The sequence below is a fragment of the Poecilia reticulata genome, chromosome 21 (assembly GCF_904066995.2).
Source record: "Poecilia reticulata chromosome 21, P_reticulata-male-v2, whole genome shotgun sequence".
In the NCBI taxonomy this organism is placed as follows: domain Eukaryota; kingdom Metazoa; phylum Chordata; class Actinopteri; order Cyprinodontiformes; family Poeciliidae; genus Poecilia; species Poecilia reticulata.
In genome coordinates, this window is record NC_088850.1 from 16,751,487 (window position 1) to 16,776,586 (window position 25,100).

At 40.4% G+C, this 25,100-nt stretch overlaps 3 protein-coding genes across 5 annotated transcripts in view; 2 read left to right on the top strand and 1 right to left on the bottom strand.

The window, feature by feature from the left end:
• Window positions 1-309: 309 nt before the first annotated feature.
• cipcb (CLOCK-interacting pacemaker b) lies at window positions 310-8,259 on the top strand. Its single transcript, XM_008398369.3, has 4 exons — window positions 310-633; window positions 1,926-2,098; window positions 2,185-2,369; window positions 3,575-8,259. Exons 2-4 carry the CDS (start codon window positions 1,990-1,992, stop codon window positions 4,412-4,414), a joined length of 1,134 nt encoding a protein of 377 aa, XP_008396591.1. The 5' UTR covers window positions 310-633; window positions 1,926-1,989; the 3' UTR covers window positions 4,415-8,259.
• A 185-nt stretch (window positions 8,260-8,444) lies between these two features.
• Window positions 8,445-24,212, top strand: znf410 (zinc finger protein 410). The gene is made up of 11 exons (XM_008398368.3): window positions 8,445-8,892; window positions 8,992-9,049; window positions 9,189-9,321; window positions 12,323-12,508; window positions 13,026-13,247; window positions 17,713-17,878; window positions 19,064-19,245; window positions 20,675-20,764; window positions 20,866-20,985; window positions 22,751-22,870; window positions 23,713-24,212. The coding sequence occupies exons 2-11, from the start codon at window positions 9,017-9,019 to the stop codon at window positions 23,811-23,813; spliced, it is 1,353 nt and encodes a 450-aa protein (XP_008396590.2). The 5' UTR covers window positions 8,445-8,892; window positions 8,992-9,016; the 3' UTR covers window positions 23,814-24,212.
• Window positions 23,910-25,100, bottom strand: part of entpd5b (ectonucleoside triphosphate diphosphohydrolase 5b) — a 29,371-nt gene continuing 28,180 nt past the window's right edge. For all 3 annotated transcript variants that reach the window (XM_081602578.1, XM_008398366.3, XM_081602577.1), the window contains exon 14: window positions 23,910-24,551. In XM_081602578.1, coding sequence (XP_081458704.1) covers window positions 24,468-24,551 — 84 coding nt within the window. In that variant the 3' untranslated portion in view covers window positions 23,910-24,467. The remainder of the gene's footprint in view (window positions 24,552-25,100) is intronic.

Below are 25,100 nucleotides of genomic sequence, written 5' to 3' on the forward strand. Positions count from 1 at the left end.
AATTATGTAATACACCAGACACTCTCACGTCACTGTTCTCTAAGTTGCCTGCTCTGTGTACAGTTCAAATCCCGATGGCAAGACAAACGCGTAGTCCTTAACTTGCCACACATTTGGCTGCTGTCACGTTTTTCAGCTGCTGGCGGCTCCAGCCAATCAGAGACCCGGAGTGCGGTCACATGGGAAGGGGTGGCGGCCAAAACAATGTGACGTACCGGATGCTCCTGACGTGGCCACGCCCTCAAGCACCAAATATGGAGCCACAGCTGAACTAAAAATATATTATTTTATCCCGTTTTGAGTTTAAATAATTAAAAAAGGTGGACTAAAGAAGTGGAAACAATTTCCTATTATTAACAAATTATTCGTTTTGAAACAAACGGGACAGTTAGAGAACGTCTCCCATCGACTGTCGCCACCGTGCTCCGCATGTGAGCTAGCGGGCGGGGGAGGAGCGCTGGGTCCCGTGTACTGCACCGTGGAACAGCCCCGTCCAGACCGTGAAGCTGGGCGGCTGCAGTTTACCACTGTACTGAGGAAGAAAAAAAAGGTCAGCCGTAACTTCAACCCGAATGAAGGTTCCTATTTTGGTGTTTTTCATACCGCCTCTTTGGAAGAACATCTCGACTAAAAGTACGTGTGTTGTTTTGTTTTCTCTGTTGTGTTTTTCAACATTTTAGACGACACTCACTTGGTGGGAGTCGTCCCTCATTAGCATGTCTTAGCCTCTGCACTGTTAGCTTTAAGTCGCTCACTACAGTTCCGCGAAAAAAATAATGCTGTCGACTTTATTAAATGCTGATTTGTTTGTCCTTGTTAAGTCACAAACATGGAGTTTCACACCGCTTGGTAATTTATGTATGTGAAGTTTGGTTTTCTGCCAACGTTTACACTACCGTCAGGCCTAGTGAAAGACTAAAGACGAGCGTCAAACTTGTGTCCAGTTTCATACGTCAATGTCGGATTATCCAGAAAATATCTGTAAATTAAATAAGGGTTAAATTCTTCCTACATGAACAGTGCCTTGCTTGCGTATGCATTCCTTTTGATGTTTTTCATATTGTGTCACGTTACAACGTTTTATTTGATGTATCAAGACAAAATTTTCAAAGAAAAAGTGGGTACATTGTGTTAAAAAATTGATTTAGAAAAAAAAACACATCTTTTCACCCTGATACCTCTAAATAAAATCCGGAATCCGAGAAGCAGCTAGGAGCTTTGCTGCAGCTTTGGAGGAGCTGCAGAGATCCTCAGCTCAGCTAGAAACAATCAGAGACAACAACAACAATGAAACCTGAAACCTTCTGACATGCCTTTGAGCTCTAAAAATGGTTGGAAAAATGACACATTCCCACTAAGAACCGTGATATTGACGACATCACGCTGTAGTGACGTAGAAAACCTGTTATATCTTGCAGAATAGTTGAGGTAGGGCCAAGGTACACTTTTCAGCAGCGTAAACATCCAGCTAGAAATGGGTTCAATCAAAGCATGTTCATGTCTGAAGAGTGTGGTTTTTATTTTTTCCATTTTATCTATTGTGTGATTTATGTCTTTCGGCTGTCTAAATTATCTTCCGGTTCCAATTCAGTATGTCTCTTGAAAATGATCTCAAAATAACAATATTATTGTTTATTACAATAATTTCTTTGACAGTTTATCGTCCAGCAAAGTTGTTTATTTATCGAGACAGACGTAGCAGTGCTACCTTAGCAGTTCACTGTAAATGGAGATGATAACGTAAAGCGTTCCCAACTGAGCATGGAAGAAAGTATTTGTAGTGTTTTTAGTTTGTTGCTTAGTTGTAACCACCGATATTTACATACAACTTTTAAATGTTCCTGCATGTGTTTTTAGCTACTTGCCACAGTATCATGTGCTGCCTGTTTGAAAAGAGGGTTTATTTAGTGTTGTTTTGTCCACAGCTTTGGCTTTTGATATGCCAAACTAGTTTTGTGGGAGCTTGTGGACAAGAGGACAGCGAAAAAGATGAGCACCAAGAGGAAGGCCGAGAGTCTCCTGAGGGCGACAAACCGACCTTGCATCATGAAGTGCGGAGGCTCCCAGGTGGATTCAGAAAGAGACTCCGGATTCTCAGGTTCTGTCCCCGACCCGTAGGGCGTGTTGAGGAAAACTCCAGATGTCCCGGTGGAACCACAGCTAACCTCTCTTTCTGCCCCACAGACGCCAGCTCAGAACACCTGAGCACCATGGACACCACGGACTCTGAGGACTCTCCTCAGCCTGGAGGACGGCAAAGGGCGCAGGCTGCAGGTTCAGGCCCAAAGCCCTCCCCGCTGGCCGTGGTTGGAGGCTCCTACTCTGGACTCTCGCCTATGATCATAATGAACAATGTTGTGCTCAAGCAGGTAACTTGATGAAACCTCTGCTCTGAAATCTGCAACTTCTGTAGGGCTGAAGCAAGCAATTATTTTAATAATTAACTGATTATTCTATCAGTTAATCAGATTAAAAATTGGCACATTCTGCAGATTTTTTAAAATTTATTCACTTAGACTTATTTAATCCATTATTGGAATTACATAAGAAATACCAATAAACACGTAACTGTCTAAAATGCAATAACATTCTTTTAGTGAACACTTGATCATCTGTAGCAAAAGAGGCATCTGCAGCTATAAAAAATATCAACATATGAAAATCTCTGCTTGACTTTAACATCAATACCGTGTAGGGCTGATCTGTTGAGTATTTATTGATTAGCTGGAGAGTAAAAGGAGATTTTTTCCCCCAGAATTTTAACCAGATAAAGGTAAAACAGCGCCACCTATATATACATATTTGTACAGTTTTGGCTTAATTACTGTTCTAAGTATTTTGTTCTTATGGCCTTTATTGGGTCTTTATAATCCAGTTAATAATCGATTAATCAATTACTAAATCAGTTGACAATTATTTCAGTAATTTATCACAATTGATCCAAATAATCTTCTGAAACTTTTATGTTCTTAATACTTCTCTGCTTTTTCTGAAGGTCTCAACTTTGATATTCAGATCAACTCTTATGTTTTTGTTTTATATTGGTATTTGTGTGACTTTGAGAGCTCTTAAAGATAAAATGTATTAAAATAAAAAACTTTTTATTATGGTTTAGCAGTAGCATGAATGCTCGGCACCCTGAGGTTCAACGTAAGAGCCGACTAAATATTGCATCCAAGGAGTCCTTTGCAAATGCAAGATCAGTTATAATAACACTGAACGACTGTTTGATATACTGTTCAACATTTCTGGGATTAATTTTGAGTAGAAAAAACAGAGATGTCGATGTCGCACATGGAAAATGTATTTATAAAATTTTACTGATTTAATTCCAGTTTGCTGAAATGAATGTGATCAAAATTATTGGAGCTGTTCGGAGGAACAGAAGCCACTTGGAGTCAAAAACTTGTTTAGCTTAATGTTGTGTCTTTACACTGGTTTTAATGAAATATCCTAAACGAGTTATTCGTCCCCAAACATCATCTGGTTTAATTTAGCATTTAAAGATTTTGAAATGAAATGAAGTGTAAAAAGGGGATCTGTGTGTAAACCTGTCGCCCTCCTTCCTCTGCAGCCTGTGGAGAACCCGCCCTCTCTGAAGCCGTGGGGCTTCAGCCCCGCTGTGGAAGTGGTGCAGCCCGTGGGGCCGCAGCCGCAGGTGGTCTTTCTGCAGCCGGTGGTCTCCCGCCAAGCCTCCAAGGAGGCCGCCTCCAAGCACAGACGCTCTAAAAAGTATCTTCCAATCTTAAAGTCCTACCCTAAGATCGCCCCTCATCCTGGGGACAGCTCTACTTCCTCAGGAAGAGGAACCGCTTCTTCTTCTTCCTCCTCCTCTTCATCTTCATCGGGTTCAGAGAAATGTAGCTCGTTGACCTCCAACCTTTGGGAACAATGTCAGAGGGAGAAGGTGCAGAGATCTCTGTGTAGCAGCACCAGCAACTCCGGAGCTGCTTCCCCTAGTCTTCCTGGTACTCCCAGTACTCCCAGCACCATGTCCCCGCTTCTCCAGAGCAGACTCTCCCTGCCCGCAGCAGAAACCAGCAGCGCCACGCCCGCCGCGGAGAGGCCTTCGTCGGCTTCCGATGCCCTGCCCTTCGGTCACTCAGAGAACCAGGCGCTCACGCTGGACTGCATCTCCTCTCTGGAGTGCAGCGCGAGCGACGGCAACCCAGACACCAAGAGGAAGCGCTTCTGCAACACGTACAACATCCTGAGCAAGTCGGGCCTGCTGGACATCACGCTCCGCACCAAGGAGCTGCTCCGGCAGAACCAAAGCACGCAGAACGAGCTGGACCGGTTGAAGAAGCACACGGACCTGTTCCTCCAGGCACTGCAGAGCGGGGACACCAGCGTCTGCATGAAGCTGCTCACCAGTCTCCAGGAGGAGGACAGGGACAGAGCTGCTCAGCTGTGAGCCGGTAGACTCAGGAAGACCAGGACGTGCGGGGGAGGGGAGGGGAGGGGAGGGGGGTGAGGCACTGCGCGGCAGATGGGCTGAAAGTAATGCGCTCTACATTAGCGACCCCTCCCCCAGACGCACAGACACACTGTGGCCTACATTTCAGCAGTCATTTGCCTTCAGGTCGCTTCCTGATGCACCAAACTAACCTAAAAATCATCAAAGCACTTGTCCGCTTACACTCTACTCATACAATGTTCCGTAACACTGTAGCTGGATCCCGCAAATTTCTTTCACTAATGCGTCTGAGGAACAGATTCAGTCCAAAGTCTTCTTGCAATGCACAAAAAGAATTTCTGATATATTTAGTTAATTAAAGCATCAACAAACGTTAATTACTACAGACTCCAAAACTCAACTTTCTAGAACCTTTTTATCTAACCAGGTTGTAAAAGAATTCATTTTAACTATGTGCTAAAAAACTGGGTTGTGTTTATTAGGGATGCACCGATCCACTTTTTTTCACTTCCAATACAGATTCTGATATGAGATTTAGTCGAGACCGTTTCTGATACAGAAAATCAGATGGATTGACTTAAAACATTTCTTTCTTTTAAACATAAACATAAATATACTGAATTACAAATTTATTAGATAACTCTGTACCAGCACATCTCACATAAATGCATCAATAGCTTCATAATTTTAATTTGTTCAGTTAGTGCAATTAGGAGTATAACTGATGATGTAAAATAAAGAAACTTATACAATAGGTTGACTACCTTGGTCAAACAGGTAAAAATAAATTGTAGCAAACCTTTTTTTTCTCTAATGGTTCAGAAAGTGCTATTAGGAATTCTAAATATAGTGTGAAATAAATCCAACATGAAGTTGCGCAGAGCACAAAACATAGAATTAGATTGAATAGATCTACCATTATGGATTAGACACATTTTCACTGATTTCTTTTCCTTAGCGGACCAAATACAAATATTAATAAGGGATCGGTTCATCTCTAGTGTTTATAGATCATGTCCCCTGCTCCTAAGTTGTGCCTCCTCCTGCAGAGATGGTCACAAATGCAGTGTTTTTTTTATTATTATTTACTTTACATTTTTTTAAGATTAACAAACCTTTACAGCTCTAATCGCTTTAATCTGAATGCCAGAATATGAATGCTGGAAAATATTCCAACTTTTATGAGTTAAAATCTCTTTTTAAAAAAGGCTTTGAGAAGAGCTTCACTTGGTCTTTGTCTCCATGGAGACGCTTAAAGAGGAAGTCCACGCTTCCAATGATTAAATTTGTCCACGTCTTAGTGGATTTTGTCAATGTATTTGAATTAGCGTTCTGTAAAACACTTAAGTTGTTTTGAGTCAAATGTTGACTCCAATCAAAACTACAGAAGTTGACTGAAAATGTGAACTTAAAGGAGCGAAAACTGAGAGATGACCGAGTAAAAATGCTGAAAATATTCAGCTAGTATGTAACGATTAGCAAAATCTGCAGTGAACATAAGGGGAGAGGAAAAACTGACGCAGAAACACCTGATATTCTGATAACAGGCCATCTTGTTACATTATCTCTCATTCATTTGACTTTGTAAACATGATTCCACAGGTGTATTTCACTGACTCCATGTAAAAAAATTTGAGCATGTTGAAAATATTACCAGCATTTTGCCTGTTTGTAGCATAAAACAGCCAAACGTGCATAAAGTGTACTTATCCTCCGCTTGTCAGGAGGTTCTGTTTTGGCTGTTTTACGTGTTTTAGTTTTGTGATCTCATCAGGTTGGCAGATATTCATGCTCAAGTTCACTGGAGAAAAAAAAGCGTTTAATAACCAGTTAGATTCCTCTGTGATAAAGGTTCGTTGTCTTGGAGTTAAAACGTGTTTATTGGTCACTTCTGGGACTGTTTTCAGCTTTATTGTTTTTAAATATTCAGAACAGTGTAATGTAAGGTGACTGAGTCTGTTTTTGTGTTGTCTTTTTCTTCTGTATTTTTTATTTTTTTTTGGTATATTTTTTTAAGAGTGTGTATTTAAATTTATTTTTGTTCAAAATGAGAGAAGTATTAAGGCAGCTACTGATGAAAGCCAGTAGTTTTCAACCTCTTTAATCCAGTTTTTTTTTTTACTCTAAATTTAAATTTGTTTTTAATAGATCATGGCCTTAAAATTTTAATTATGTGTAAGTTGAAGAAGAAATGTGCACTAAAATCTAAGAAAAGCTTTGAAGCAATTTGTGGCAGAATTAAATGGCAGCTGTGGCGCTGTAGCTTATTTAAGACGAACATCATTTTTTACTTTTTTATTTTTACACTTGGTGCATTACCAGACATTACAACTGCACAGCCTGAACGGTGTGGTGATTTTTATTTTTATTTTATTTAGCTAATTGTAATCACGGTTTGATATTTGTTGCTTATACTGAGATAAAGTGGTCCATATTTAACATCACGAGTAAAATATGAGTTTTGTAATATTGCCATCTAAACTGCTGTAAATAGAAAAAAATGTTTGTGATGGAGAATGTGAGAAGATATTTTTTTCAAATCTCGAAAGTCATTTTTGTTTGTAAAATACACATGTTATCCCATTTTAATGACTTTTTTGCTTTAATAGATGCGTCAACAACTGTGTTCTCCACACTGTCATTTAATATATGAGGCACAGTTCACACTATGAAATAATTTTTTTTATTAAATATAAAGTGGATGATTTGTGGCTGCTTCACAAAATCGATTCAGCGTGAGCAAAGAGGAGCTTTGCGTTAAAGATACTGGAGGTCATCGTCACTCCTCCCATTGTTTCTCACTGCAGTGCAGCGTTTCCACCATCAGCAGACCAGCTTTATGCTGTACCGTCTTTAACGTTTTACGGTCTGTCCCAATATTACATCTGTTGATCTGAATTGATCTCTATATGTTGATGGATATCCGGAAAACGTCGTGAGTTGAAAGGTTTTCACCTTCTGACACAAAGAAACAAACTTTTTCTGTTTTTCTTTCTGATACTATTTACTTGTCTGGTATTTGTCTACAAACAGTCCTGCAGGTGCTTCCTGACCTTTGACTCTGCTGCTCTAAAAGGCCACAGCTTAGATTGTTTTCCCCGTCTCAAAGCTAAATCAAATTTCTCATTTGTCATTTATTCTCTTTAAAGCCTTAAAATGTCCAAGGTAGAGAAGTAAAGCTTTTCCTTTTGTGAAAACATAAACAGGTTTCACAATTTCAGATTAGCTCAATTGGGTAATTTGTAGAATGTTTATGAGATGGAGATTAATAATCTATGATTTAATTTACTTTATATAGTTTGATGGCCTTTAGCTGACTCAAAATCTTCCAGTTGGGATACAGTATATGTGCTCTTGCAATTTAACGAATAACACTAGTAGTCAAAAGATCGTTGTAGTCGTGGTCGTATTTGGTAACGAGAATTTGCAATGTCGGCTTCTAAAATGTTGATTGAAACAAAGTAGTTTTCATGTACAGTGGGATACTTTTGAAGTATGTTTGAAAATTGGCAGCTTTAAATTCTTTTGTCTGTGTATTTTTAAAATGTTAAGAATTGGGATTGTTCATTAAAAATGCACAAATGGCGATGTAGATATTGCGAGCTAACATTTTTTAAATGCATAATAAATTTATCGAGTCATTCTGACTTGCAAGCAATAAGTTCTTGTTTTCTAACATTTGTGGGTGGTGAACATAGAAAACTGACTAAATCATAACTTTGAATGGGTTCTTAATGTGAACTCACTTCAATAAGACAGTTATGGTTTGGGTCAATATCCTGTTTTGTATGTTTACATTTAGGATGTAATTGCCTGTGTAATAAATATTATTTAAAAATATATCCAGATGAGAACGGTTTCTTATTCCATTACTTTTTCCAGATTTTTCTAAATATTAAAAAACAAGGTGCAACAAGTTGCTAAATTGCAAGCTACAAATATCTAAATATTTTTTTTTTCCTTTCTGCCCGTACTTGGATTTACACATTTGACCGCTGGATGGCGATAGTGAGATGCAAGAGTTTTGCGCGGATGATCTGGAACATTGTACCTCTGGAGCCTCCGTAGATCAAAGCTTTCTGTTTTGAGAACATTCTTAAGCTATTTGGTTGTGTCGCAGTTGCAGCGCTATCGCTATGAGGAGCAGGTAGCTTTCTGGCATTGAAGAGTTAAAATAGTTAAGCAGACACACAGTCAGTCGGTGGCCATGTTTCACAGGGAAAGGTAGCTGTTTTTTGGAAAACTTAGCCCCGGGTAGCTAGTTTTCTCCTGCTAGCCAAGCTAACAAGGTAACCTGTCAGTTTTATCCAGCGCGGTTTTCATTAAACACCGCCGTGGCTTCCTCTCGCCACCAGTTTTGCTGTTAATTTAAAACGTTGAGTGTATGAAGCTGTTTGTTGTTGCTGGTCGTGGGATGAGTCTGACTCAGAGATGACCTACAGCTGCTGACCCACAGGAAGTCTCACCCTTTCACGGTAAGAATCAAGCTTCGCTCTGTTCCTCCATCTGAGCTGATCTCATGCTTACAGTCACTATGTCGGCTGATTGGTTCCTGTTGTATTTGTATTAAACAGCTGAGAGCTTCACACAGGCTGACTCATGCTTTCTGATGAGCTGGACTCTAAACCAGAGGTGGGTAGAAGCTAGCTTTGTCATTTACACAGACTGAAGGGAGTGTTGGAAGAAGTACGTCAAACTGTAACAGCCAAGCTTACAGGTTGACATTATTGTACTATCATCATGATGGTGATGTTTGTTTTTGTCTTGTCAGCTGCTGGTGCAGTTTGTCCAGAATGCCTCCATCCCATTGGTGCAGAGTCTGGAGGACTCGGAGTCCAAACACTCCTGCCTGCCTCTGCTGGCCCCGGCTGAGAGCTCCCTGTGCTCTCCTCTGGAGCTCACAGGTTGGTTCACAGTGTTGCTTCATTGTCGGACATCTTGTTTACACTTAAAGGGGAATTAGAATGCTGCAAAGTTTAACTGCTGTTGTCAATGAAATACTCTATTAATGCTACCCCACATTTAGAAACATAGATTTTAACCCGGTTGTGTTGGTTTGTTTTGTTTCCCCATTAATACTTACCTTTTTTTTTCTTACTCTAAAATAGATCATAATGCACAAAAAAAGGGACTAATAAAAGCACTCACATGTTTCTATCATTCTGACACTCATGTCAAACATATTCTTTGTATTGGGAAAAAAAACCAGAGCTGAAATAGACTAAATGTTTTAGCAAATACACAGAGATGCACCCGTAAAGCTTTATCTGGCATATGCCCGTTTCTATTTTTATTTACTTTATTTTTTAATTGTTCAGATGTTCTTTTTTTTAATGATTATAATCACTGCATAATAATGTTAAATGAAGGTGGAGAACTGTTTTCTCTAGTTACGACTAAAAGCATATAAATTTAATTTCATAATTCTCATAACAGTTGTTCTGAGGTCTTCACATTCAACAATATTATTTATGAAATAATGTAACTTATTTATCCTTATTTGTTTTTGTTGTGTTAGTAATTGGTAGTAATTTTTTTTTCTCCTCTTGATAACCAAAACAGGTGTAAACATACTAAGCACTAAAATGTCACACTTTACGCTTGAAATAGATTTTTGTATCTGTTTAAAATAAATGCAAAAATAATTCAGCAAGTTTTCTAAATAGTAACTGAATATTTTTATCTGCTATTTCAACTGTATGTTCAGTTTGCACTGGTACAAAAAAACCCAATCATATAACCAGAGTTAAATCACAAATTTCAACTAGGAAACACTTTTTAACTTAAATGTAGTTTTTAAATCTCACACTTTTAGAGGGGAATCCAGCCACTTTGACTCGGTTGAGTGAGGCAAATCCAGTAAATCTCTAGCATCATAACAAACTCATTTCCTCCCACTTTTCTGTTAAACTTCAACAGAGCAGCTGCTCTGCAACTTTGTTTTTTTGTGGAACTTCAAATCGTTCTGCTGCTGGCTTTTAGAAAAGTAATTGTTTCTGTCGACGCTTTAAAAACCACCAGCACGCTTTAGAGAATTATCCTCGACTGCAGCAAACGAAGCAGGTGCGGTGAGGCCGCTCTGCAGTAGTGACGCGGGTCTGACTGTGCAAGAGGAAGAAGGTAAATCTGCTCAAACACGCAGCTTTTTTGTTGTATCTGTTTTAGTGAATCAGAGAGAAAAAAAAAGGCTTGTTTTTCTCTAGTAGGAAGCTGCAGTCGTGGTTGGTCTGCTTGTGGATCTCCTCGTTTCACCACGTCCCTGCAGCAGTGCTGCATTGCTTACGCCCAATTATTCACATCGGCTTCTTCTGACTCTGCTTGGTCTAATGAGCTGTTGGAGAGAGAGAAGCGCAGAATCGGGCCGGGATGTATTCAGAGATTCCTAATTTGGTTTAAACCCCCGAACGCCACATTAATAGTTTGCATTCTTGAACCTTTATAACATTAAAGTAGTAGTATTATTAAAACCTGACATTCTTATGGTTTTACAGCCGAGAATAATCAAACATTTATGATTAACGTAGTTAAAATACAATTATCTATACTATAATTATAAGCTCAGAGAGGTAAAATCGTCTTGGCTCTGATAGTTTTATGCATCTGTCTTTTTTTATGAAGCTGGCTCTTAAATGTGTTGGCAGCCTCGTCCCAGAGGTGGTCGTATTATTTTAAAGCCACCCAAAGTAAAGCTACAAACAGAGACTGTAATTAAATAAGACAGGCAACATCTTCTAGAGAACTCCATATTTGGAACAGATGGTCACCAGGAATTATTGACTAATTTCTTCTTCTTTTTTTTTTTTACATCCCAGATGAAAAAAAAAAATGCTTGGAAAAAAAGCAAATCTGTGCGCTCTGAAGTCTAGCTCAGAATGATCGGACGTGTTGTAGATTTAATCTTTTAGTTTTGTCAGCATGTTTCTCCTGACGGGAAGTAAACTCAGCTAGGGCTGCGTGACAAATCATCATTAACTCTGGTATTGGCTGATGGCAAAGACTTGGAGCTAATCCCAGCATTTGGTGATTTCTCTACAGTGTCCACTGGTATTTTGAGCAGTGGGATTTTATTTTTGCTAAGCAGCTTAGCAAGAATAAGAAGAGTTTAATTGCAAAGGTTTCACTCGTCACTTCCTTATTTTCAATTAAGGAAGTGGAAAATCAGCCACTGTCCCTTTTTGTTCTGCTGTGAGAGAGAGCAGCTAACAGTCGTCACCCCACTACTGCCAACTTGGCAAATTAGCAAACTGTCACTTTATTTAGCAACTTTTCAGACAAAAAAAATGGCATCAACCAAAATCAGAATCAGGGTTTTCAAAGATCAGTGATGGACAGAAAACTGAAATCTGTTCAAACCAACTTTTTAGAACCTTTGTGTGTGATTTTCTAATGCCACTATATTTACTTTTGTACATAATATTATCCCTTTATGAAGTTCATCCCTTTATGTTGTAACACGAGTAGAACAAGCTGACATTAGCTGGTTATTTAGCTGGTGTTTCTGTTCAGAAGGAGCCTGCAAGCTTTGTTTGAAACATTCGTTTTTAATTGAACGTTTAAAGAACGATGGCGGCGCTCGTTTTGTTTCCACTCAGTTTCCGTCTCCACTCTTTGAAACTGGGAATATTTCATTCAAGTACTAGAAGCTAGGTGGTATATAATGATTTTTTTTGTCTTTTTCACAAATGCATTGCTTCAATTTCCATAGCACAGAGTAAGATTTGGCTTGTCTTATTCTTTGAATTCAGGTTAACTCAAAGATGAGATGGTTGGAATAAAATCTAGTTTTTGAACACATTCGCTGTCATTTATAGTTTTATTTTTAAGGAAAAAAAAAGTGATTTAAAATTGAGTCTGATTTTATTTTTAATCCACATCGCTTTTATTTGTTGTTAAACCGTTTCCCAGATGGAGGCCTGAGCCACGAGCCGGACAGTTCTTCCACGCTGCCAGAGTTCGGCGGTGTGCCGCAGCAAAGCCCGCTGGTGGTCCAGTCCCACGCTCAGCCTCCGGCGCCGCAGAGCCCCCCCGCTATGCTGCACGACCTGCAGCAACCCGACAGCACCTCCTACGTCCTGCTGAACCTCGCCAAAGGTAGAAACGCCCAGAGCATCGCTCACTGCACTGACCAGTTAATTAGTTATTTACTCGTAACGTTTCCTGGTCGACTCCCAGCTGCTGCATCTGTGGACTTTTAGCGAAGGAAAAAAAACCCCGGGAAAGTTCAGTTCTGAGGCTGACTGTGAATTTATCATCTGAGGCTCAAACAGGTAATTAAAAATGAACAAGAGAATACATAATGAAAGGAATCCTTGGCTGCGGTCCACATCCAGCATAAATAAGTTTCACTGAAGAGGCTCCAATCTGAGCTTGTTTCTGTTCTTCATGTTCTCAGCGCAGCAAAGAAACGAGGTGACACATTTTACGCTTAAAAAAAAAAAAGAAGGAATTTGGCGAGAAAGAAAGAAGATCTCTTTAAGTTCATTAGCCCGTCGCGGTAGAGTTTCTTCACTTGTGTGTATGTGTTCTGATTTTAATGTAGAGCTCTGACCTAGAAGGATACCAAACTCTGTTTTGTGTTTTTTTAATTTTTATTCTCCTCTCACTTCAGGCATCACAGCCTCCTCCGAGTCGCTGATCTTTGCCGCCGACGGCGGCGTGGACGACGAAGACGAGGGCGTCTCGTCGGGAGACTACGGGATGGACGGCAGCGCCCCGTGGTACCTGAGGGTTCAGGAGCTGGCGCACGACAGCCTGATTGCGGCGACGCGGGCGCAGCTCGCACGAGACGCCAAGGCCAGCCAGGACGCCAGAGCAGCGGGCGTCAGCAACGGTGAGGCGGTGGAGCCGTCGCTAAAGCGATTTTCGGTCCCGTTGGTGATTATAAGGGAATGAAAACAAAAACAAGAAGCTGCCCCGCGTTGCTGCCAGCTTCTAAGACCAAGCAGGAAACGAGGTCAGGGAGATGAAATTGTTGCGTAATCAGCAGTGACTAAAACTGAGCTCAACACTTTGCCATCACAAAGGCACCAAATCAGACCGAATTAGTCTCTCTCTCTCTCTATGCTTCTGTCAGTTTGACAGCAAGTATCCCGCGGACTCGTAAATACCGCAGCGTTTCCAGGCATTGATAGTCAGCTCGGCAGCTGCGTATACGGTGGGGCTCCGCTGCTCATCCATCTAATCAACTCGGCGCCGACCACACAGTCGTCAGGGTGCGTTCACGGCTTTTAACTCTTGGCTCGGAGAAAAAGACTTTTTTACAAGGGAGTCGTGAAAACGAAGCGGGGATAAAACAGACGCTTAAACTCTGTCGAGGTCTGAGCCCTAAAAAAGTATGGAGACGATCATGCGTGATTTGACTTTTATATTAGTTTTAGAACCATATTAACATATTTAACCTTATTTAAGTCTCTCAATTTTTATATACCTCATGTAGATGCTGGCTGAAGCTGGTAGGAAAATGTTATCATCCACAGTGAAAAGTCATGAACTGAAAGGCCAATTCGCCAGGAAGAAACATTAAAAGGCAGATTGCAGTTTGCAAATTCTCACAGGGACGAAGATGTTCGTTTTTTTTTTTTTTTTAGACTTGTCCTGTGGTCAGATGAAACTAAAGTGGAACTGTTTGACTGTAAAGACCTTTGATACATTTTGAGGAAAACCATCCTAACTCTGAAGCATGGAGGTGTTGTGGGGTTGTTTTTCCTCAGGAGGAACTGGTGCATTTCTTATGAAAAAGAAAAAGACATCATGAGGAAAGAGCGTGGAAAGATTGAAGCAACGTCTAAAGACATCAGCCAGGAAGTCAAAATTTTGGACACAGATTGGTCCAAATGGCCAATAACCTTATAAGCATCCAGCCAAAGTGGTTACAAAGTGGCTGAAGGACAAACAGTCACATGTTTTGATGTGGCCATTAGGAAGCTCTGATCTGAATGCTATGGCGAAGTCGCAGGAAGGTCTGAAAAGGCATGTGGGGGAGTGAGTCAATCCAAACCTGACCCAGTTCCATCACATTATTGTAAATTGAAAAAAAGTAAAAAAAAAATAAAAATAAAATAAAAAATGTCTGTGCTATATTTCCTAGCATTTAGCAAACATAAACAATTTCAGCAATTCTAATGGTTCTAAAACAAGAGAATTTGGTCCAAATTTTTAAACTTTTGAAAGTGAGGAAAAAAAAAAATGTGTGGGCGTCTCTTAATTTGGTTTCAACTGTACGTAATTATGATTGGCGCCCAGTTTTCTGACTCTTTACTGTTACACAATGTTCCCATCACTGTCTCGGCTGCTAAAAATACACATTAGGTGGGAACATTCTGGACATTTCCTCTGTCCACCGTCTAAAAGTGTTAGCGATACGCAGAGCATGAATGCATGGCACGTGATAAGTAATATACGAGAAAGAAGCTTCGATTGTGATAAGGTCCACACAGATGTTGCAGTGACTTCCTGACTGAAATGGACTCCAGTAAGTCACTCGCCAATAAAACATTCGGATGCTCCTGAAAGACTTTTGGGAAAATATTCAGTTAAAAAAAAAAAAAAAATCTTTTGGATTCATTTCAGAAAAAGGGTGTCGGTGAAACATGGTGGTGACGGTATGCTAGTCACACTTTCACGTTCAAATCTGAAAAACCGGAAAATGAAATCTGTGAGGGGTAAAAAAAAAAAGAAAAAAAAGTCTCATCATCATGTTGCATCTGATAAATGTTTTAACATCTGGTCACAAAAAGACAGATATTAGTATAAAAAATAAAAATCATTTGCTAAGCAGCTAATAAACGTCAGAAATGAGCTGTCCGCCTTTAACTCCTGCTAAAAGCGAGAAGCGTGATGAACGGGCGTCTCTCCCAGAATTTATGAAGCCCATAAAATCGTCAAAATACACGCCAGCGTTCCAGCGCGGTGTCACTGCTGCTATCAAACTGTTTACACAGTCTCTTTCTCCCGTCTGAATCCAATCCTAAGCGTTTTTCTGCGCATTATCTATTATTTATGGCCGCATCAGTCTGCGCATTCATCTCCTCTTGCTGTGAAGCCTCTGCTTTGATTTGAAACAGACCTTCAAGTCTTGCAGCACGCAGTGCCGTTGCAACCTATTGACTCACACCACAAGTCAGCACTTCATCACATGCCGTCCTCGGCTGCCTCCGCAGGCCGCCGTTGAGAGAGTTTACCCGTGACATTTCGGGGCATTATGACTCCCAGCTACATGTCTGATCTCTGAACACCTCCTGAGTCAGTCTGTGGCTGGAGGTTGTGGCGGAAACGTAACGTATTAGGAAGTTTTCGTCCCCTCTCTCCTGCAGGGTTTTTTTTATTTATTTTTTTATTCCCCTCTCCCACATTTTCAACCTTGGATGTTGCTTTTTCTTAAATGCTGTTTCTGATCATTTGCACATGAAACATAGAGCAGAGCGATGCATGTCTTTGTCATACTTGTGTTTTAAAATGGGAATAAATAGTATAATTAATCCTAGACTTTGAAGCTAAACAGCAACTTCCAGATAAAAAATGAGCAGGAAATTATTTTTTTAACCTTTAGTGGGGGATTTTCAAACTCAATTTATTTAGAGCCAACTCAGTTTTTCATTGCGTGTACAGATAAGTAGAACTCAGTATTGTGTACAAAAGAAACTATTTTTGTCACTCTTGTCAAAAATACATGAGTGACATGTCATCTCATCATTTTCATGATTGTGGATGATAATGAAAACCCCAAATTCAGTGCCTCACATTGAAATGTTACAGAAAGTTTTATTAGTACTTTCTTTCTGCAGGTCTATTTTGTTATAGGAAAGTATTGCAATATTCAAACCCGCAATTTAGCAAGATTTAAATCAGAGCTAGACCACCAGACATATTTTGTCTTTACAGAATTACACTATTAAAAATATTAACAAGGGCACAATGCAACCTTTTAGTGGACTGTAATCTATAAAACAAAGAGCTTTAACGATGCAGGGAAGAAGCTTTTTAGTTATCTTGCTTTTCTAGCAGCTAGCAAATAGCACAACAACAACAGCCTAATGTCTGTATGATAAAAATACTGAATTGATAGATAAGAACAGTTTTTCCTCACCTGGCTGTCTCCTCCCGCTCAGTAGTTCATCAGAGAAAGGCAGACGCAGAGGCCTGTAAGTGTCTGTTGTATTTCATTACCTCTCTGCTTAAACCGCTACTCTGTGCTGAAGCAGAAACGATACAACGTTCAATGTTTTCCGTCATCTGACAAGTAGCAAGTCTACTCCACTTTATTCACCAAAAACGTTTTTTTTTTTGTTTTTTGTTTTAATTCACCAAAAACTGTTCTGTAATCTGGAACGTTCGCTACATTGAGCTCCAGTTAGCCGCCTTATCTCACTATGCGAGAGGCAACTGCGTCATGCGTCACGGGCAAAAGGTCAAAGGTAACAAGGTGACCGGAGGGCTTATGTTGTAAAAAACGAAAAACAAAATAATTTTAGTACATATTATTACGTGTCAGAAGAGGGCTTAGGAAATAATAAATCAAAAAAATTATTTGACCAAAAGGGCACTTGGGGGCAGGAAGCAAAAGGGCCCCACCCCCCCTCTCCACGTGTCTGGGGAGAAGTGGACCTGAATGCAGCTAATAAAGCAACCGGTGCATTACTGCAGTAATTCATGCAAAAGGAGCCCAGAAACCTGAAGTTTCTGTTTAAAGTGCCCATTTTATTGATCTTTACTAATCTTGTTTTCAGAAACGCTGCATTATCCAAAAGCCATAATAATCAAAACTGCACAAAATAAATGTCCAGAGTATTTCACTCTGCTTAATGAATCTATATACAAGCTGTACCTTCTGAAACGAGGGAGAAAAATCTCAAACTTTTTCATCACATTTATATATATTATTTATTTATTTTTTTTCTTTAGCAGCACCATACCATATGGTGATGTGCGGCGCTTTTCCGTGCAGTGTGGAACTAAAATTGCTGGATTCAAGCTGCTGTAATTGACGCCCTCCCACTAACTTGCATTACATTAGACAAGTTCCCATCAGCTCGTCACTGCCTGAAAAGTAAAAAAAAAAAAAACACAAAAAAACGTGGTCTTTTAGAGCCGCTCGAAGCGGGGCGCCCGGTCCGGCTAAAAGGGAGTGATTGCATTCAGCTCTGAATTGTTTTCTTTTCCCTGCAGCTGTTCAGCGGGTCGCAGTCGGTGGCTGGTGATTTTATAGAGTCGGGGCTCCAGAGGCCAGCCACCTCGCTCTCGTGGCTTGATTACTGCGCGGCCCCGCTCACTCGTTCCCCTTTCCCCCGGTTGCCTAGGTGACCACCACACGCACGGCTTGATCGACGACGGGGAAGACAAGCGGGAGCTGCCGCCTCGGCCCGGACGCCCCCTCTCCAAGCAGGTCCTGCGCTGCTCGTTCGAGGGCTGCGGCAGGACGTTCACCTGGCGGGCTCACCTCAAGTATCACCTCAAAACGCACAGGTAACGTCAAAACAGAGGAGGAGCGAATAGTAAGCTGGGAAAGCAGGAAAGCTAGCTACAGTGCAACGTAGTTAGCTTTCTGGGAGCTGGAGCACGTCACGTGACTTGTTTAACACTTTTTTGTGTGTGTGTGTTGTGTTGAAGTGCAAGCATTACCGGACTCCAGACTTGTATAGTTTTATTTTATTTAGAAGTTTCTACGCTTCTGAATAGGACAGGTTCATAAGGACTGCTGGGGCGTCCACTGCTAGCAAGACGCAGGAAATGCGGGAAGCAAGTGTTAACACCGCCATTGTCGAGACTGAACCGGAGCGAAGTCAGGTTTATTTTTGTAGTTTAGTTCTTTGCATCGTAAAGACATAATGTATTTAGGAAACAAGCAATAAGCATTACTTTTTGTCAGTCAAGCAAATGCACATTAAAAATGTTGATTGATGTTCCACTTACTACTACTGAAAATTTGTTTCGGAGGCTAATGACTACATATCTAGCCAAAGCTTTAATAATGGAACATTTTAGGACAATGCATATTTGTGTATTGAAACGCCCTAGTCAAATTCCTGACCTCTATCTCACTGAGAATCTTTACTTTGCAATAGAGAATGACGAACTGAAGAAGTACAAAGATGTCAGACATTAGCGCCGTGTTCGTAGGTTTTCCCTTCGCATTTCCTACCAGAACTTCCGGTTATATTTCAAAATAAGAGCAACATAAATCTCACTGTTTTATTAGATACGGTCGTAATTTTTTCTGAGATGTTTAACAGCAGGGAGGGTTAAATGTTGATATTTTGCCATTAAAAAAAATCCAGATTTGTAACTGACATAATGCAAAACTCGAATAAGTAGTTCAAAACAAATAATTAAAAGAAAAAGTTGCATAAACTGGTCTTTATTGTGCCCTTAACTTCTCATTTCTTAAACTTTTTAAAGCAGTAGCTGCAGATGAGAGATTTGTGTCAGTTTCTGTAAGATTTCTGCAGATAGAATTAGCTAATCAGTGTTAGCGCTGTGGAAACGCCTACATTTTTAGGTCAATATTCCTTTATGCTGCAAATTTGTCTGAGTTTACAGGCATCAGTCACACTCTGAAAGTTGTTTATGTTGGATCTAAGCTGGACAGGAAATTGTTTCTGTATTCTAAGTTGAACGTGTGTGTTCCTTGCGTTTCTGCTTATTGTCCAGGAACGACCGGATGTTCCAGTGCAGCGCCGAAGGCTGCGGGAAGAGTTTCTACGTGCTGCAGAGGTTGCAGGTTCACATGAGGACTCACAACGGCGAGAAGCCCTTCATCTGCAAGGAGAAGAACTGTGGCAAGAAGTTCACCACCGCTGGAAACTTAAAGAACCACAGGCGCATTCACACAGGTGGGCAGGCGGGGAGATGGACGCCTTAATAAGTTCAAAGACGCTGCAGGCAATAACCGGCTGAGGTCATTTACTGGTGGAATGCTTTCTTGGCGCAATTAAGCTGCAGATTTGAAGAGTCAGCAGTGCTGATGCCTCCGTTTCACTGCTGCACTTAATTCAGGGTGACATTTAGATCTTTGATGGTCAGTTTTATAGTCTGAGTCTTCTAGTGATTAGTTAACAGACCACATGCAGCAAATAAAGTTCCAAGATGCTGCTTTCTCAGGGGTGTGCTAGGGGTCACCGTTTTATGAAGCATCCTTCTCATAAGCATTTTCTCTTCGAAATGAGGCAAAAATGACTGGAATATGATCAAAAGATCCATTACCGTAGTAAAAGGAGCATTCCTATAGGCGTCAATTTTCTGGCTGGACCCAGAAAAAACAAGTTTGGTTTCTTGCTATTCACTTCAGCACATCTGATTTTTTTCCTAGCTTTTTACAGTGATCACACGGCTGCACCGCATTAGAAAATACTGCTATGTATGCCTATTTTCTCAAATCTGCCTCTGGACGTTGTTTTAAACATGCCAAACCTATAGGGGGCAGTGTAGCACAAAGCTAAAACCTATGTCAACCAATCAGATTGCTTAAAAAAAGGAACACAACTTCCTATTGAGAATTAAACGTAGTGCCAGGAGGTTCCTTTGGTTGAACTACTTTTAAATAGCGTATTGGAATATAAAGTTATGAAAACACAAGATAGGGTCGATTGGGAGTCGTGTTAAATCGTGGCGTATCTTTTGTCACAAACTGGACCCCAAATTTCCATCTTTTATAAATGTTTTTAGTGATATTAAACTGAGAGTTTATGTGGCTGAAAGACCAAAACACATATAAATGTAATTTTACCAGATATGTCTTTTTCTTTTTTCTTTTTTTTTTACTTTTTCACCATTTGTTTAAATGGCAGCTTTCTCTTTTGGTTTTGAGATCATTTTCTCCTCTCTCATGTTTCCCTCTTTACGTGCTAACCAGGCTATGCTGTTCTCTGCTCATTTTCTTCCGATTTCCGAAGAGGAATGCACAACAAGCAGCATTTACAGAACAAATGACCTCAGTGATTGGATTGAACGTTATTACTAACACGTCCCTTTTAATTAATGATTTAATTACACGGAATCAGCTGCTTGCGTGCCACGAGTGTCGGACCCGTTCGTTTTCTGTTACCCCGCTACACCAACAAGCTAATTATTTACCATGTAGAAATAACGTTTATCAGAAACGGCGATTTGTCTCGTTAGCGGTGTTGGTCTGCTGTTATTCTGAATATTTGCTTGCACTGAGTGACACTTGTTAATGTGTTAGTTTAAATTAATTCTAGAAACTTTAATTAGGTTTCCAGTGTTCACAGATGTGGTATTTTTGTTGTCGTTTCTTTCTTTCAGGTGAGAAGCCTTTTCTGTGCGAGGCAGATGGCTGCGGGCGGTCCTTCGCCGAGTACTCCAGTCTACGGAAACACATGCTCGTACACTCGGGTGAGCGAGGCCGCAGTTGTTTCTCCGTGTAATCCTTCAGATGTTTCGCATGAGGCAAAGAGAGAGATGGCATCACTTTGAAACGCCTCCCTGCCTCCCAGGTGAGAAGCCTCACGTGTGTGGGATCTGTGGGAAGACTTTCTCTCAGTCCGGCAGCAGAAACGTTCACATGAGGAAGAGGCACGGGGAGGAGGAGCTGGCTGCTGACGGCAGAGAAACAGGTCTGCATTTCACACATGGTACACACACACACATCCACCCACTCAGTGCAATAGGTGGATATGCTAATGGCTCGACTGTGTCGCTCCAAGCAGCTCATACTACCTGCTCCAAGACGGCATTAATTCAAGCTTAAAGTGAGGAACGGCGTTTGATTTAAGGACTTTTACCTCGTTTTGTAAATCACAAAAACGACACTGTTATTTAGAAACGTGTCTTTAAATCTCCAACTGCTTTATTTAAACACCCTTTTTTATGGTTTCTACAATGTCTTTAAGTTTTTACAAGAATAATGAAGCTAAATACTTTGGCCAATAAAATAGTGTATTCAATGAAGGGAAGAACAAATAAGTTGATAGATGCAATATTTAGGTAATCCAGCACATCCTTACGAAGTTGTAAATTTGTGCATCTAAAATTAAAACCTTAAAATCTCTTAATTTGGCTCTAATTACATCAATTACAGGACTTAAGTCTTTTGTCCTGGCAAGACTATTTAATCTGTATGCAAACGGATTAGGACTGCTGAAAAAAAAAAAGTCAGACTTTTTTTCTCCGAATTTTGACTTTTATTTCAGAAGTCAAAATTCTGAGGAAAAAGTCAGATTTAAATATTTTTCCCCTGCGGTCCTAATCCTCTTAAGTAAATCTTGTATCTTCTGTGTGGTTTTATCTTTTTTCTCGTGGGACCTTTTTGTCAGGCAGAAGTTTGAGTCGCTTACAGTCATCTTCATTACGTTCTATGCTAGCTGCTAACGTGTGTAAACCCTAGCTAGCCAGGTTTTTTGCATCCATCATGGGCAGTTCATCTTCACCATTGGCTCTCTTCTGTCGCCAACCCATATGAGGCTAAGTGAGCTCTGTGGAAAAATCTCTATACTGCAGAGAGCATCTAAAAAATATGCAGTTTTCTTCTGTACGTTTCTGTTGTAATACATTCATAACAGTCTAAAACAGCTCAATTTGAGTTGGTGAAAGTTACAGAAACCTTGTAACAGGAGAGGAAATAGACTGGAAATAAATGTTTCCTCTCTCCATATTTACCCAGACTCTGAAAATACCTGAATCGCACTCCTCCAGTCTTCCAGTCTGTGTGTGTTCCCTCCGCTTTGACTTTACAAATTGCTGACACGTGTATCGTGTTTTCATGAATCTACCGTTTCTCAAGCGTCAGCCGTCACAGATCAGGAAATTCTGTTCCTGGCATCATTTTCACCACCTCTTCAGGATCAAAGCGTCCCACAGTGAGCTCTTCGCATTTTCAGACCAATCGCACAAGACGCTGGAAATTCATGTTTAGACAGAAACAATGACAGCAGACAGCGCATCCTCTCGCCTGTCATATTCGCTCGGTGGCAGCGGGGGGGGGGAGCGTCGCGGCTGAATCACCACAGGAAACGCTGCCAAAGCTCTAATTATAAACAACAGATTTATTCGGGTCACCCTCCCCAAAGAGGCTGGTCGTTTGTAAGAGCCGAGCCAGGGAAGACGCGGTTACACAACAGACGGGTAGTCTCTCCGTTCTACATAACACAATTACCGGATGAATTATTAAACCGACTTTCCCCCGGCTCTAAACAACATGGAGAGGCTAACTCGGAACGACAGTGAGGAGCAAGTTCGTTTCTAAACGCTTACTAAGAACTTACGACTGACTCACTTTGAAGAACGATTCGTTTAAGAATCTGAATAGTTTGTGTAAAGTAAAGTTTGTTTTTCTTATTTTTTTCTTTTCTTTTTTTTTACTGCCTGTCTTGCTCTCCACAGGAGAGGCTCTAACACAAAGCAGCCTGCTGGAGGCAGATGGTGAGAATGGAGGTGGTTTGGTCACCATGACAACAGCTGTGGAGCCCATGAATCTTCATCATGCGATGCTGAGATCACCAGGTAGGCATTAAAACATGAGGGAGAAAACACACACAGTGGGAGGAATTACAGTCAACACGTCCGACAGCGTTACCGTTAATGCACCAAACGCTTATTTGGAGTTAGATCATAAATGTCCTGTTGCTGTCAGAGATGCTGAGTCAACTTGTTACCAGCGTGTTGTCAACGGGGAGTCTTAGTCATGCCCGCTCCTTTTTAGCAGCCCAGATTTAAAGGCTTCTATGACCTTTAATTTGATCAGCAGGCATTCTTTGTGGCATTCCTGGTTTCATTTCATGTAATTTTTAACCACCTGATGTAAACGATGTAAATGTTTTAAAATCTTAGGGGGGGGTTTGTGTAAAAACAAGATTCATTGTTGGGTAAAAAAGTGGTGAGAAATTGTCATCTTTTCATGAGTCAAACAAATTGTCAATTTTTTCTACATTTTGAGAAAGTATTCATTTTTGTACACTTCACACTTCCAATTTTATTGGAAATGTGAAGTGGTAAAGTGGTGTATAAATTGAGAAGGGGAAGGAAAAGGATGGATTTATAAATCTCAAAAGTGTGGCATGCTTTTGTCACAAAGATGAACGCTACCCTTTAAGAAAATCTAGTGCATCTAATGATCAAGCAGCCAAGTGGTCCACAGCCACAAGTAGTTTTTTTGTATCTATGTTGATACAATATGGAGGTAAAATGTGAAATAGGGGAGTGAATACTTTTACACAACAGTTGATCCATAACTATGAGGTGGTGATTGGTTCAAAGATTACTTGACTGATGTGGAATTGTTAGTGCTACTCAAATGTTTTCCATCTTGTTTAGCTTTGCTTTTTTTCTTGTTTCTTTCATTGCAGGATCTGCAGACTCAGTGGTAGTCCTTGCTCAGCCGCATGAGCTGGTGACCATGACAACGGAGGGCCACGCTTACGGAGACGATGTGGTTGCTCTGCTTTAGTCTATTTCAGCAGCGTTGGACTGACAGGCTCAGTGGGATAAACATAGACATGGCGTTTTGTATAAAAAAAATGAATCAGTCTTTAACGCTTGTAGATATTTGTAATTAGCAAACAGTTTTATTTTGACACGTGTGACATGGTGGTGTGTGTGTGAGCCACATTTTTTTCCCCTCATGATTTCTAAAAGCAAATGCTCCCAAAGAAATGCTGAAACGGGTTGGAAACAGTTATAAAACTACGACGGAGGAAATGCAGTAACGCTTGCAGATGTGAAAATGATTACTCGCTAACCTCAGTGGCTGCCCCGACGGTCACACTTGCATTGTAACACACTCGTACCATTTTTATGATAAAAATGTAACTTTTTAAAATAAAAACAATCATGTTTTGCACAAACAGCCAAAGCCCCCTGGAGTAAACATCAATATGAAGCTAAAGTAGTTGTGTCCAGTTCCAGCTGACAGCCTCCACTTAGCATCCAATGCTTCACCCGCTCTTGCTAATGCAGATTTACAGCAGAATATATTGACACCCGAGTGTTTGAATTTAGTCAACGTTATTTCTATCGCAGCAGCTGGTTAGAAAAGGCGGTAAAAACTGAATCAGTTTGAAGACGAGCACCATATAAATCGACCTCTGTTCATTGCTGCTCCTTAGTGGATCTTCAGGTTGTGAAAATGGTCCAACATGGCACCTAGCGCCCAGCTAGCCTCGACATTCTTCACTTTCTTGGTTAACTAGAAGGGGAGAAAATAATCGAGTCACTAAAATATCTGCATTTAGAATACAAAGAATAACGGTTTGAGCATTTTTTGAGGTAAAGAAAGGAAACTGTATTTGAACTAATGCAATGAAAGAAATGCTTAATTTATGCAAAATCACGGTATTGAATTGGAGTTTAAATTTAAATCCTGAGCCGAGTAGGGACAAAATTAAATTTGCTTGATGGTTGGGTTGGCTTCAGGCTTCTGCAGCATGTTTATTAAGTTTGCAGAAACCTAGACAAGAATGCACAATATAAAATCGTGTTAATCTATTTCTTTACATTATAATAAATAAAGTTGCAGAAGCTCATTAGACAGTAACAAGCACAGCCCCGCCCTGTTCTGCTCTCATCAATCACACATCCCAGAAGATTTGCGCTCGACTCACCCTGCGGTTACAACAAGCAACAAAATGGAGCTGGATGTTAAACAAAAGCTAAAAACGGGAGAAGTTAAACTGCTTGCTAAAATTATAGCCTAAAAACAAAAGCGGTAAAAGCTAAATAAAAATATGTCTGGCTT

Excerpts from the sequence above, each read along its gene's own strand:
- znf410 (XM_008398368.3), top strand. The coding sequence starts at position 9,017 with ATGCTTTCTGATGAGCTGGACTCTAAACCAGAG. Across the intron at positions 9,322-12,322 it reads CTCTCCTCTGGAGCTCACAG|ATGGAGGCCTGAGCCACGAG; the intron begins GTTGGTTCACAG and ends ACCGTTTCCCAG. Across the intron at positions 20,765-20,865 it reads ACACATGCTCGTACACTCGG|GTGAGAAGCCTCACGTGTGT; the intron begins GTGAGCGAGGCC and ends CCTGCCTCCCAG.
- cipcb (XM_008398369.3), top strand. The coding sequence starts at position 1,990 with ATGAGCACCAAGAGGAAGGCCGAGAGTCTCCTGAGGGCGACAAACCGA. Across the intron at positions 2,099-2,184 it reads AAGAGACTCCGGATTCTCAG|ACGCCAGCTCAGAACACCTG; the intron begins GTTCTGTCCCCG and ends TCTGCCCCACAG. Across the intron at positions 2,370-3,574 it reads ACAATGTTGTGCTCAAGCAG|CCTGTGGAGAACCCGCCCTC; the intron begins GTAACTTGATGA and ends CTTCCTCTGCAG.